Here is a 14273-nt window from a genome sequence, read left to right on the forward strand (position 1 = left end):
GGAATAACCCCATGCATCAGCATATGCCTGGGGCCTATCAGCTGGAAAGCAGCTTTGCTTTTCTGCTTCTTCTTCATCTACCTGGGGTCCTGGTGGACAGGAGTCAACAACGTACCCTTGCAAGAAAGAAGGCCAGTGGTTTCCTACACATTAGGGGGAGTGTTGTTAGCAGGTTGAAGGAGGTGATTCTTACCCTTTACTCAGCACTGGTGAGGCCACACCTGGAATACTGTGTCCAGTTGTGGGCTCCCCAGTACAAGAGGGACATGGGGCTCCTGGAGCGAGTCCAACAAAACACTACAAAGATAGTGATACCCTCTCATATATGAGGAAAGTCTGAAAGAGCTAGGAATGTTCAGCCTGGAGAAGAGAAGGCTCAAGGGGGATCACATCAATGTACATAAATACGTGAAGGGAGGGTGCAAAGAAGATAGAACCAGGATGTCTTCAGCAGAGCCCAGTCACAGGACAGGAGCCCAAGTGCACAAAACGAAGCACAGGAACTTCCATCTGAACACCAGGAAGCACCTCTTTACTGTGTGGGTTACTGAGCACTGGCACCAGTTGCCCAAAGAGGTTGTGGAGTCTCCCTCCTTGGATATATTCAAAAGTCATCTGTACATGGTCCTGGGAAACCTGTTCTATGTGTCCCTCTAGGTGATTGTTGCTGAGAATCATGGGATAAGAATAATGGGATATCTACCTGGAGAGTAAGCTGGGGCTTTACCTTCCTTTTTGGGTTTTTACTCTTTGACAAGTCTGTTTTCTTGTCCTTGGCCCTTCTGGGTATATAGTACCCAGGATAGAGCTGATGCCCCTGTGTGGCCTGTCTGTTGACTTGTGATCATCTACTGAAATTTCCCCTATGAGCATATGAGTCCTAGAGTCCCTGGTTAAATCAAATCCCAGGTCCTTTACAGGACTTGTGACTGCCAAGAAACAAAGGCCATGTATTACATATTATAGATGGTTTACCAGCACATGTAAAAAGTGGTAGACGTCTAACACAGTCTAACAATCTCCAGTAGAGAGACATGGCAATGGAGAAGAAAACAGTGCTTCTGAGAACGAGACAGTGTATTTGTTTGGGTAGCTTACCATTTCTGCAGACAGTTCTGTCTCAGTCTTCAGGAGCAGCACACTCTGATCTACTGCCCTCACAGCACAGAAGGAGTTAGGAGCAGCTTCTATAACTAAGCTGACATTGGAAGCTGAGGGCATCCGTTTTTCAGAGAATTGCATCTGGACCTGAAATTTATCAAACACATATTGGTATGGCTAATCCCTACTGCTCAGGGATTGGTATGGCTAATCCCTACTGCTTCTCTGGATTTCTGTGAAAGGAGGATGAGAAGAAGAGTAAAAGCTCTTTTGTTAAAGCACAGCTGGTCTGACCAGAGGGTGATGTCTGGTCTCCCCTGCCTCTGTTGACCAGGCCTCAACTATAATGGGGTGTTAGGCAATAAGACTCCCACGTTATGGCAACTTAAATGAAGCCTACCTTAAGTGATTTAAAATGAAGTGTGATTCTGTTGCTGCTATTGTCAAACCAAATCTGATTATGACACTGACTACATGTAATAAGCACTACAACGAGCAAATCATATTTTTACTAGGTCCATGGGCTACCTTAGGAATTGCGGTACAGATTCTGGTATGAATCCAGTCATAGAGAAATCTGTTTGATACTTGTGTTACATAAGAGGGGAAAAGCGTGCATGTGTGTTGGGGGCGGAGAGACTGTATCAGCTAAATGAAAACATTATCGTCAACACCACTTGTTTTTTCTTCTGTTTTGTTTCATGATGGAGATCTTTTAGCTTTCAGAAACTGAAGATGAGAAAAATCTTTAAAATCTCAATTCAAAATGGCAAATCAATATGTTTCACAGGAAAAAAAATATGGAAAAAAAATCACATAACCTTAGACCCCAAGATTTTTATTTTTGCTTCCTTTTCTATATGTATTTAGTTGTGGTAAACATAAACTACATTTTTTTCCACAGAAAAACTATAAAAAATTAGATTACCTTGTGAAGTGGGGTAAGACTAAAATGTGTTTGCTATGTTAAAGCGTAGACTGTCGCTTTAACATACACCAGTTTAGTGCTGGAGAAGTGGGTACAATATGGGAGTAGTGTGTTTCCAGAAAAGTAGTTTTTAATGTTAAAGAGGATTTACCTTTTGGCAATAAAGCCAGGAGGTGGTGGTAGGGGAAAGATATAAGACCAAAGAGAAAAAAGGAGAATAAAGAGAGAGATGCTGAGAGAAGTAGATGGAAACAAGAAGTAAAACTGGAAATTTGTTGTGAACATGTGCATAAAGAATACGTATTTATTTGGCAATGTGTAAGACTCGCTCTGTCTCGGTGTCTCTCACCTTGTTTTTGAAGCACTTCTCAACTGGAAATCGGACACTGTCCGCCACCAGCTCCTTGTCAGGATGTAAGGTGTACACTAGCAGCCAAAGGGCTGGAGCCATTTTCTCACTGACCACAAGCGGGATGGTGAAAGTGCCATTTTGACCTGTTATTAGAGAGGAAGAGAATAATAAAGAAACATACCCAAAGATGGCTGTACTACTGCTGTAGCAGCCATCATAGACAGACATATATCAGGACCTGTCAGTGGAGCAATCTGTAGTCAAACTGAAAAATCCTGGAGTGACAGGGAGTGGCCAGGAGGTGACATGTCAAGGCTTAAATCCAGATGCCCTCAGACTTATTGTCAGTTTAAACAGGTGACCAGATTCAGACCGCCTCCCCAAGAAAGACTCTCTGCATTCCCTCCATTATCCTTTGGGAACATCTTTACAGGACACTATTTCTTGAATTATATCTGAAACTAGTTTCTTGACTAAATCTGATTTTATAGTGATCTTACTATTAATGCTATTAATGCACTTGTGCATGGGTGTAGAGGGATACTACCATCTCAGTAGCTGCTGTGTACATCCAAGAAGTCTTGTCTTGGTCCCCAGTTAACCCATCTTTTTTTTTTTTTTTTTTTAATTGCAGAAACATGATGGCAACTTAACTTACCAGCTTGGATATTAACTTTAATTTCCCCTGTAAGGACGATCTTGCCTTTTACCATGCCCTGTACAGAAGACAACAATACATTTATGGGTTGGTAGAGGTTGGAGGAAGAAAATGACAATCAAGTTCAATATACATTGATATGGCAATTGAAGCATGTGCATTGAGATGGCTTCACATGCTTAAACATCAGCCATATGGCACTGCTGCTGTTACTGGCAAGGAAGCAGCATAAAAAGGAAGGGAAAGGAGTAGGGCAGAGAATACCATAAAGAGTTTCTGGTACAGAAGGGAAATGAACCATAGCCTAAGCCAATATGAAGGTGGTTACTTGCTACAAAATAAAGTAGCACAACCAGAAATTGTGGTTTATTTTGTCTGAGCAGGTACTTTTGCCAAGCCAGCTCAGTAAAGTTTCTGTTCATGGGTCATTGTGGTTGCTGGTTATCCAGAGGCTGGAAAAGCACTACCATAATTGCTGGGGGTAAAACCCACTGCCCAAATAGCTGCCTAGTAAAGCCCTTTCAGTGAAACTCTGTAACAAACCCAGGCTCACCACATAGTAGAAGTTCACAATGTTGGTATGTTCATATCCTTCTGTGTTCAATATGTGGTGCACAGTGATCATCCTCTTCTGCCCACAGCTCAGATCTTTCCACAAAGGCTCAATCCTCACAAAGCTGCTAGTCCAGGAGTAGAAGCGCTGGACAGAGAGAGATGCATCGGGGTACGAAGGCTCTATCCAGCCTTCAGTGTGGCACTGGTCACTGGTTTTGTATGTTGCCTGATTAGGAGAGGTAGCGGGGAAGAAAAGTAAAACAAACATAACTCACTACAGAAACCATTATCATGTACTCACATCAGAATGATTAGTTCACACAATGCACATATCTAAGAATTGCATCTTAAGACAAACTGGGAAGGAAGAAATATCACATTGGTCTTGCAGCCTTGCAGCAAGCCATTGAATTGTAAGAACTCAGGTATTTTCCTCACTTCTTTTATGGCATTTTTGAGAGTTCTAGAATATTAAATAAGACAAAGAATGGACATTTTTATTACCAGAATTCAAACCTCATCCCATCTTTTTGGGGTTCAGTTTTAGACTAGCCTTTTCCCTCTCTCTCTTCCTTTCCCTCTCCCTCTCGCTATCCTTCTCCCTCTCCCTCTCCCTCCCTCTCTCTCTCATGTCTTCCCCCTTCCTTTTCACCCCCCCCCATCTCCCTCCCCCCCCCCCCCCCCCCCGCCTTCTGTACTCACTTTCAGACTGATCTCAGGATCAAACATTTCGGATGTGTCAATGCTAAACTCAGCAATGCCATAAACATCAGTGGTGAAATTGTCTACGTTCTTGTTATTGACAAATAGCTGAATAACCTCATTGGAAAGAGGGGAGTTGTCTTTGTCTACCAGCTTGATCTATAGGAGAAGAAAATACTAGACATGTTTATCTTGTTATCTTTCTTTGTGTAGATATGCATGTTTTTCACCCTTTCCTTTCGGTGCTACTGGTAAGATGACCTTATCCTTTCCTCACTGACAAAGGCTGAACTGAATGTAAGACAAAGAAAGATACATTTATACCTTCACTTTAAATCACTGACAGGGTGTTGTGGGATTTGTCAACAAACATAAAATCATGAAAAGGCTTTTTGAGACAGAAACTGTTTCCTGTATATTTCCTTATATATTTGTATTTCCTTGTATATTTGTTTGTTTTGTAATTTTTTTTTACTCTGTCTTCCCTCATTTCCCAGTATTTTTTTTTTTCATTTGTAATGGTCAGTTCTGAAGAGAGAAGCAGTGATTTGTATCAAATTGAAAACACAAGTTAGAAAAATGCTAATTAATGGATTGTTTTGATCCAAAGTATTTCTGGCAGAAACAAACTCAGAATAAGCTTATACTCTTCAGTATCCAGAATTACTGATAAGGCACTCTATACGTAAAGAAAGAAGCCTGGGGAGAAAACAATCCCCCCAAAATAGTCCCCTAGTTTTTCCCGTCTTGGCTGTCTTGTGATATCCCATCAGTCACCTTCACTACAAACTATCTGTTCCTTCACTTACCTGTCCAAAGTAGGGAATGCCTCTTCTATAGTGGCGATCCATATTCTCAAACTGCAAACTGCTCATCACTCGAGTTATGGAAATAGACTGAGTAGCTGTAAGTTGCAGGCCTGTAAGATATGCCTGGAGTCAAGAGAAGATATACTTTGTCTTGCATATAGCTACATCAGAGTTAGCATTTGCCTGGAAATGATCGCTGTGCTTATAAAAATAGGAAGACATCCTTGTGCTCAGCAGACAGAGGATGAATATCCTCTACTGTCTTTTTCTAACCACACCACTGTTGCTGTTTCTGACTGTCTAGAAGGGATTACCTGTTCCTTTCTCTGTGACAATGGCTTTCACATCAAGATTCCTCATATAACCAATGCGATTTAGCTCAAAGATGTTGGAACTGAAAACACGGGAGAGGCAGCCATCTGTTTCCAGCTGGAAATGGAAGAAAATTCTGTTACCAAGGATCACAGCTTATGAAGGATACTGGCAATATACAATGCCCTTCTTTGGTGGTAACTTTTAGAATAACTGAATTCTTGGGCAGATGCATCCTATGACACTGCCTGACACCCATGACCCAGGACAGCATGCAATGTTCTTAAGTCCATCAAACTCCTGTTTGTTCTACTTTATGAAATGTCCTGAGAAGTAACTGCCAGGCAGCAATGGGAGAGGAAAGGCACTCCCATCAGTCTCTGCATGAGAGGAGAGAAAAAACTCTCGCAAAGAGTTGTTGTATCTTCCTCTCCCTGTCTGGCAGATCTTGACTCTGCCTGGGAGATTACTGATGCATGTGAAACCAACTGTGAATGCATCACATGATCTCTTTTCTTTACATTTTTAATTTTGAAATTCTTAGTCTACTGTTTTGGAAATACTGTGCTGCATAATTTTGTATGAAGACAGCTCTGCTTAACTAGATGGATATTCAACTGGTGAGACAAGTGAAAGTAAAGTTCTTGGGTCTATATATTCCCCATATCTGGGAAATACTTCTTCCACCTGAAGAATGCCAGGCCTTCCACAGCAGAGTGAAAATGGGGAAAAATTGATTACTGAATTCTATCAGTTAAAATGAGTTCTCAGCTGTCAAGAGAAGAATTTTCCATAGCTTTCAAAAAGGAGTCTTTTCCCATTACTTTTAAATTGATCTATATAGGACTGATGGAGATATCACTGCCTACACTTTTCAGGTGGGTCATGAAGAAAGAACTCGTCAGTCCTTCTTCATGCCTGGTGGAAAACCAAGACAATTAAGTGCCCTGAGTTTCTGGCTAGTGATCTAAGTGAATAGGTGAGTTCAGTGAAGTGAAGCACTGAGGAAAGAAAAAAAATTAAAATATAGAAGTGTTGTGAGCAAAGGGAGAGAAGCAGGAACATGGAGGAAAAGGCAAGCACAAAGAGGAATAATAATTATGCATCGTACATCTTTTGTAAATGATTGACAAACTGGGCTTTTCTTGCATCTCCCATATGAATCAAAATCCCTGCACACGCTCAGCTGGACTTTCCCCTCAACAGGCTGGCCATAGGTGTACCTAGGGGAAGAAGAAAAATGTCTATGAGAAGATGCTTGAAAAACTGACTTAAGCTAATTTATGCAGGAATAGACCCAGGTTGAGCAGTGATCTGGCAAGCCAGACACTAGGGTGAATTCACAGACTTTTTCGTAACTTTCTTTCTGTTACAGAAAGATAATACAAGTTGCAAGTTAACATACCGATGAGTTTTATTTCACCCATGAACCCATGAACCAGAACCATACTGTAAATGTCAAAATAAATACATCTATAAGGATGATGGCCAGACATAACTGCCAACGAAATTATTACTATTTTCTCCGTTCTTCTTCTTAGAGTGAAGTCCTAGACTCACTGAGATCAAAGCAAAACTCCTCATAATTGTAAGGGGTTCAGGATTTCAACCATCAGTTATAAATTACAAGATCTTTGTATTAGAGTAAACATGGTCTTTCCAAAGGACTAAGCTTTGTGAGGAAGTTAAAGACAGCTGAAACATTAAGACCCACATTAGAATTTAACAGTGTTAAGCTGTACAAAGGCCCCCCTCTAAGGTGATTTGCTGGGAGAGGACACATCATACTTTAAAAGGGGACTCCTTGAATATTTGGTTAACCCACCAAACACCACTGAGAAGAGAATACTCATACAATAAAATGAGATGAGAATACAAGTAAATGAAAACTCCAACCTGACCAACCTCTTCTGAGGCCCTACTTATTTTAGTCTGTTTTCTAAGTCCTTTCTCTTTCCCCAGTCTTTGGGAAGTTCTTGCTCTTCAGTATGTTTACTAATGGCTCTGCACCTGGTACTTACACTCCACAGACTTTCACTGTGAACTCTGAATCCATGACTGTAAGACCTTCTGGTGCAGTGACTATAACATCAAATTTTGGCAACACTAGAACAAAGAATAAAAAGACAAAAAAAACCAACACTGTTATATTGTCTCTCCTGAGATGAAATAAGATATAACTTTAGTCACAGATGGAATGAGAACTCAGCACTGGGGTGTCAAGATAGCCAAGAAATGGCCTGATCAGTGAAGGTTCATTTAACTATTAATTCAAAGCTTTGATGAGAACGACGAAAATGACAATTCTGAATGATGAATTCTGTGATATCCAGAAGTCTTGCAAAGCTATGGCCAGAAAGTTAGTGGACCTGTCTGGGAGAAGGTTAGCTCATCACAGTGGATTTTTCTATCAATTTATTGATTTGTTATGCAGATTCTTTTCCCAGCTGAATCTGTGCAGATTGGTTAATTTCTGTTGTCTTTTTACTTTTTTTTCCCCCTCCATTTCTTAATGACAAATAAAATAATTGAAGTTACATTTGCCAGGAAGGTGTTTGAAGTATTAGCAATCAAAAGGGTTGCCTTATAAAGACTCATCTCTAATAATGTTTTCTACTCTATTAGAACCAGCAGGTGGCATTTACCGTATTCCTCCACAAGGAAAGAATAATTTGTTCTATCTCCTGATTTCTTTTCTGTGATAATTTTATAGTTCCCCAGGATAGGCTCTTCAGTTAGTGGGAATTCAATCTGGACAATATTCATCTCTGATGTCACATTTTGCCACTGAAAGATCCTGTTGTTCCGTGGATCCTGAAGAAAAAAAGTATATAGATTCACAGTTTGTTTGCCTCAGAAATCTTTTGCAACTAGCATACAAAACCAGAAACAAAGAAGCATAGGGCAAGTTGCTCTTAATTCATTGAAGAAGCTGTTTAATGCAAATGCTCCTTGAGATAAATTATGCCTTGGTACTCCAGTTCTTAATGTTGCTAGATTCTCATCTGACGATCTCAGATTTAGCTATCCTTTGCAATCCTAGGTATTAGTCTCAATGATCAGAGGAAGTTGCACTATGCTGTTTTCCCCTGCTCTTTAGCATGTATTTTACTAGTTTTGTGTCAAGGGGGGAGAGAAAGAAAATCCCTTCTTCATGCTTCTCCCTCAGCCTAGCTTATCCCCAACAAATCTTGCCCTTAAGGAACCCTTTTTTTTTTTTTTTTTTTTTTTTTTCTTTCTGCTGCTAGAAGGAGGAAGGGAGCATTTCTTTATTTCTTTTGTACTGAAGTGTCTTTTGCCTCCGACTGTATTTTATGCTAGTTGGGTTACAGAATACTAACTCGTGCCATTTCCTTGAACTCTTTACAACACAGACTGCAAAAAAAATGCATGCAAAACTCCAAATATTTGTGATTCAATGCAAACAAAATAATATCACATGATTTCACAGTGTAACAAAATTTTGCAGGAATATTGTCTAGATGTGTTTTCTGATTAAAAACCACTGCAAAATGCCATGGAAGTGCCAGTATAGCTACTAATTTTACCCACTGCCTATATTTGTTCACAGTCTTAAGTTATGAAAAGATATACTCCAAAACAAGTTGAACAAACTGAAGGTGGTGTAAGGGAGTCAAAGACAGGCATAAGAACAATACTACTTTTATAACTGCTGAGATGAAAGTAGATATGTTTTCCATGTTAGTAAAGCTTGAACAGCATCCTGGAATTTTATGGAGTTTCTGTTAATTTCTGCCAGTGTATTCAGGAGTAGGATATGGCTGTGTGTAGACACAGCCAATATAACCAATATAAGCACGTGCTTATATTGCTTAATATAAACCAATATAAGCATATGTGCTCTAGATTTTTTGTTTATAAGTGTGGTACATTACAAAGAGAAAAATCTCTTACCTGAATAGTGATCAAGGGGTACTGAAAAAGGAAAAAAAAAAAAAGAGTGGGAGAAGAAATTAGATGTCCGAACAAACACAAATTATTTTTCTGCAGGATTGTGAGAAATGCCTAACTAAAAATAAGTATAATTCCAGATCTCTTATAATCAGTTTTCATAGCAGTTCTACATCAATAAGAAGATTACATAAAGGGACCAGATGAAACAATAATGCTGGGACAGGCTCTGATCATACTGGATTTAGTGGAAGTCAGAAGCAGTTGATTATGCAGAGTTACAGAGGTGCATGTAAATCGTGATTTGGGCTTCTTTGATCTTACATCTTCACTCTGTTTATCTAGCACCAGTTTTTTTGGTAACACTGTGCTGTCTTCTGCTTTACAACCACATGAAAAGAGGCCAGTAAAGATCCCTCCATCTCTTGGATTATGTACCATTAGCATGAAGACAGCTTACTGGCAATGAAAAAAAGTGTCACTGATGAAATAAACAGTCATGGTAAGTCTTTTCATTTCCTCTTTTCTAAAACGAGCAAAGTACCGTAGGTGGTTGACTTGCCTATTTTTGCAAGCAACAATTGCTGAATGGTAATAGCAGGAGACTGTCAAGTGGGCTTTCTAGTCAGAGCTATAAATAATGTCTCAGCACAAAGGCAGAGGGTTTTTAAAGCCTCTTTCCCAGCAGTAGCAAGGGGTCTTGTGTCAGGAGTGCAATCTGCTACACACTTGTCCAGTTACATGTGACTGTAAGGTAAGGGTAGAACATATCATGTGCTTAGGAAATCTTGTTTGCTTTTCGCATGTAGTCTCTGCAAAAACTCATTTTTTTCCACGGCAACTGTTTACTTAAAATTCGAGAGGAGATTGTCTCCCAGTAATTTTAAATACAGGGAAATATTTCAGATCACTCACCATCTCTTGAACAGGTTTAAAATTGAAATCCAGAGCAACAACACGAAACATCACTGAAAAGACATGGAACAAGGCATTAACAGTACTGGAGCTTATTTAGCTGAGCATGAGTTTTTGCTTTTATTAGCACTTCCAGTTTCATTGGATCTTCTAACAAACCCACTTGCACAGGATGTAAGTAATAAAATGCATCTGAAGGTAAAAGAATGCTACAGGGACTTTGCTGAGTGCACTTTCCCCCAGCATTGTATTCTCACTCTTTCATGAAAGTTTGCTTAACCTCAGAGAAAAGAGATGGCTGCACTGCAGTGCAGGTCAGGTAGTCTCAAGTGACTGCCATAATTCTTTCAGTGGCTGTCTGTATGATGTAAGCAAATTTGTTCCACTTCATTACCCAGTCTCTAAAGTGAGGTTTGTTGCTTTGAACATATGAAAACTCCTAATATTACTGCAACTCGGCGAAGTGTCAGTTTTTTCTAATGCAGTGCAATTCTTGTTAGTTAAGTTTGTTCTCATCTTGTACAGGTTTTTACTTTTTTTTTTTTTTTCTTTAGAAGAGCAAAACTGAAAGGAGAATGACAATCACTACACAATGAAAAACAGAAAAAAGCATGCTTCAAAAATGTCCTTACAAACCGTTATGTTTTTAGCATTTAATTTAATCTACTGCTTCTCCCCCCTCAGTAACAAACAATCTGTCAAATAATCAGGCCATGTCTGTGAGACACCTTGGTGGAACCAAATTCTGATTGGTAAGCTTTCCTTTCTGCAATCTGTTAAGACAGAACTCATCCCTAACTAAAATATAGATGATCCAGTCTAACTGCTAAGTTATTTGGCTTACCTCTGGAAAGAAATATTCTCTCAGTGTTTCCCACAATGTTGTTTTAGAAACCTTAAAACCTAGCAGTGAATTAAGAAATTGATCTGAATAAATAGGGCTTTGTGTATGTGGAGATCTGTTCTACAGCAAGATGAGAAGTATGGATAGCTGAATAGCATAAATGTCTCAACTTTGCAGGAAAAAAAAAAGAAAGAAAATATGAAGTCCTAAGCTATCAGAACTAAGAGGGCAAACGACACGATCTTTTCTTTAAAAAAATAAAATTGTATTTCATTTTTAAATCATGGTCTTGGTCTTTTGTCTGTCTTTGAAGCTGACTAGTATCACAGACTGTGGGAACATTGTTTCAGCCGGCAATATAAATAGTGATCTTATCACATCTTTCTACTTGCTTGGCCTGTTACCAGGAATGAAATGACAGCAGTAAAAGCTCCCTTCTTCTTTTAACTAAGGAAGGGACAAATAAAATGAATAGAGACTGTGTGACGGTAGTCTTCTGCCATCCTGAGGATGACTCTCTGAGCTCCACAGCAAACACCCATAATGGTTTTAACAGAAATTCTGAAGAAGGTGTCTAGACTGTAGCTCAGCCTGAGGAACACCCTGCATAAAAAACTCTATCTGAAGAAATTGCATCCTAAGGGAAATGCCATCAACTAAACAGATATTCACCACTCTGTCCTGGTTTGTAGATGGGTTTGTCCGTCTGCACAAAGACAAAGCTCTCTGCATTCCAAATCATCACTGACCGCCGCTCTTCCACGCTAACTGTGGCGCCTTTGGCAGAGAAGGAAATGAAAGCCAGTGGGACAGAATTGACAGGAGGAATCTGTAAGGAAACAGGAAAACAAGGGGAGGATGCTAGTCTTGAAGTCATTTGCTCCAGAACCTGTTGAACACCTCTACCTATGGACTAGACTCCTAAAAAGAGAAACCCATCTCACTCCCATCATCTGAAATGTCTTTCTTGAGCCTTTTACATTTCTTATGTCTAATAAAAATCTCTCGTCTGTCACTATGTACCTGTTCTCCACTTCCTTTTTTCTTCAACATGTCTTATTCCTACTGCTGCGTGTTCCTTTCCTGTGCTCCCTGCTCTGTCTTTCTTCACCCTCCCTACATTTCCTATGAACCTCTGACATCAGCTGTTCCAACAAGTTAACTTTTCCATTGGGACATAAACTAAAATTCATTTACCGTGAAGTTGAAGCACTGCAGATCATTGCTTGCCATCATGGTTTTCTCAAAAATAGTGGTGTTAACAGCACCATACTCAAGGATGACTCTAACAGATATCGTTTGATTGAGGTTGAGGAACTGCAGGCAAATCTGGCCTGGAGAGTCATTTTGGAGGACAGCAGGCACCATCAGGACATACTGCCTGTGAGATCCAAACAGCATAGTGATCACATCATAAAGAATGGAGAAACAGCCTCAACAGGAAGAAACAAATACAAAGTGTTTGTACTGTTCTGTACCTGCTGGTTGATTTGGAATAAACATAAGACACTCTTGCTGGTGTCCCCCACTCCTGCCCTGTAGCTCCCAACGAGTTCAGTCTTTGGTTCCCCACACAGTTCTGCCGGCACTCCCCACTGTTACACATTAGCCCATCACCTTAGTCCTGGACTCATCTGCTATTATTGCTATTGTCCTTTCTGAACACAAACATCAACTTCTCTGGAAGTTCTTCAACAGGCAGGTCTGCTTGGTATTTAATGAGAACCACTCATTTGCCATCCACACTCCAGGTTAACTTAGCTCTCCAGATATGAAAGATGAGTCATAACAGTATTTAATATTTACAGTAAAAGTAGTGGCATCAACTAGCACTGTCTTTAAAGCCTTACAATGAATACTATTAGTAATAACATGGTAGTTCTTACGGCTCAGGTTCCTTTCCAGCTGTTACATGCAGGAGGAGAATAGCCAGAAGAAACTTCAACCACATTTTTCTCACTGGGAGACAGAAGAAAGAGATAAATTCTCTTCCCAAGAAATAATGCGTTGCTTGCTACTTTAACAATTCTGCAACATTCCTCACCAAGAGCTCCAGAAGAAAGGAGTTGGCCCTTCAACTCCTCTCTGGTTCCTTCCTTAGATGCTAGTGCCTTTATAATTGCAGTAAGGGGTGGAGATCCTAGTCTATCCTAATTCTTTCAAGAACCTCCCCTAGCCCTACTGCAAACTACACCACCAACCCACTGTCTCCAGATAGAAACACTTTGCTGCACTTCTCTGAATGTCTGCACAAAGTGTCCTTAGCAGTCTTGTTTTTCAGGTGAGGGGCTTTTCTTCTTATGCTGATGCTTGGAACAGAAAATGATGAAATGACCCAAAACAGAAGGAGCCCGTCAAACTATGTTAATATTTGCGGGCTTACCCCTTCATTCTTGTAATTTACCTCCTGGATTCCCAGTCTGGGTGAAGTAGAATAACTTTCTATACTTTGACACCTGATTCTGGTTAAAATAACGTGTTGGCCTCTCCTTTCTCTTCCTTCTTAGATATTCTGAATATTGGTGAGATGGACTAATCTCTGTCCATTAAGCATTTTGCAGTATTGTTGAAGTCTGTTTTATTTCATCCTGAAATTAGTCAGTTGGTAGATCCCAGGGTAGCATTTGTTAGTGCCTCAGGGTTCTAGTTTTTACACCTTTGTGGAAGCTATTTAGTTTTTGTTTGTTTGTTTGTTTGTTTTAATTTTGTATGTGTGTGTGTATTTTGTTTAGCTTTTGGTTGGTCGGTTGGTTTGGTTTGTTTTTAGGGGGAGAAAATCTACTTTCAGCCAAAAAGCTGGGATGAATTTATGAAGCCAGCTTTCTTCATAGCAGTTTGTATAGTGCTGTGCTTTGCATATGTGCTAATCAGTGTTGATAAAACAGTGTTTTGGCTGTTGGTGAACAGTGCTTGCACAGTGTCAAGGCTTTCTTTCTCCCCCAGAAAATAAATAAATAAATAAAAATCAGTAGGCTGGGGGCGTGCAAGGACGTGGGAGGGGACATGGCCAGGACAGCTGACCCAACTGACCAAAGCGACATCATACTCAGCAATAAAAGCTGGGTAAAGGAGGAGGAGGGGGAACATTCATAGTTAAGTCACTTGTCTTCCAAAGAAAGTGCTATGTGTACTGAGGCCCTGCTTCCCACTTAGTGGCTGGACATATGCCTGCCAATGGGAACTAG

The 14273-nt window shown here is 40.1% G+C and overlaps 1 protein-coding gene across 1 annotated transcript in view; it reads right to left on the reverse strand.

The window, feature by feature from the left end:
* Positions 1-13054, reverse strand: part of LOC121073386 (ovostatin) — a 30877-nt gene extending 17823 nt beyond the window's left edge. Inside the window, exons 1-15 of the mRNA XM_040564262.1 lie at positions 12975-13054; positions 12286-12469; positions 11761-11917; positions 10245-10297; positions 9333-9353; positions 8063-8231; positions 7439-7523; positions 6529-6640; positions 5420-5534; positions 5106-5215; positions 4297-4455; positions 3593-3820; positions 3040-3097; positions 2379-2524; positions 1099-1248 (exon numbers count right to left, since the gene is read on the reverse strand). Of these exons, the coding sequence (XP_040420196.1) occupies positions 1099-1248; positions 2379-2524; positions 3040-3097; positions 3593-3820; positions 4297-4455; positions 5106-5215; positions 5420-5534; positions 6529-6640; positions 7439-7523; positions 8063-8231; positions 9333-9353; positions 10245-10297; positions 11761-11917; positions 12286-12469; positions 12975-13039 (1812 nt within the window). The 5' untranslated portion in view covers positions 13040-13054. The remainder of the gene's footprint in view (positions 1-1098; positions 1249-2378; positions 2525-3039; positions 3098-3592; positions 3821-4296; positions 4456-5105; positions 5216-5419; positions 5535-6528; positions 6641-7438; positions 7524-8062; positions 8232-9332; positions 9354-10244; positions 10298-11760; positions 11918-12285; positions 12470-12974) is intronic.
* Between the last annotated feature and the right edge of the window lie 1219 nt (positions 13055-14273).

This window comes from Cygnus olor, chromosome 1 (assembly GCF_009769625.2).
Source record: "Cygnus olor isolate bCygOlo1 chromosome 1, bCygOlo1.pri.v2, whole genome shotgun sequence".
In the NCBI taxonomy this organism is placed as follows: Eukaryota; Metazoa; Chordata; class Aves; order Anseriformes; family Anatidae; genus Cygnus; species Cygnus olor.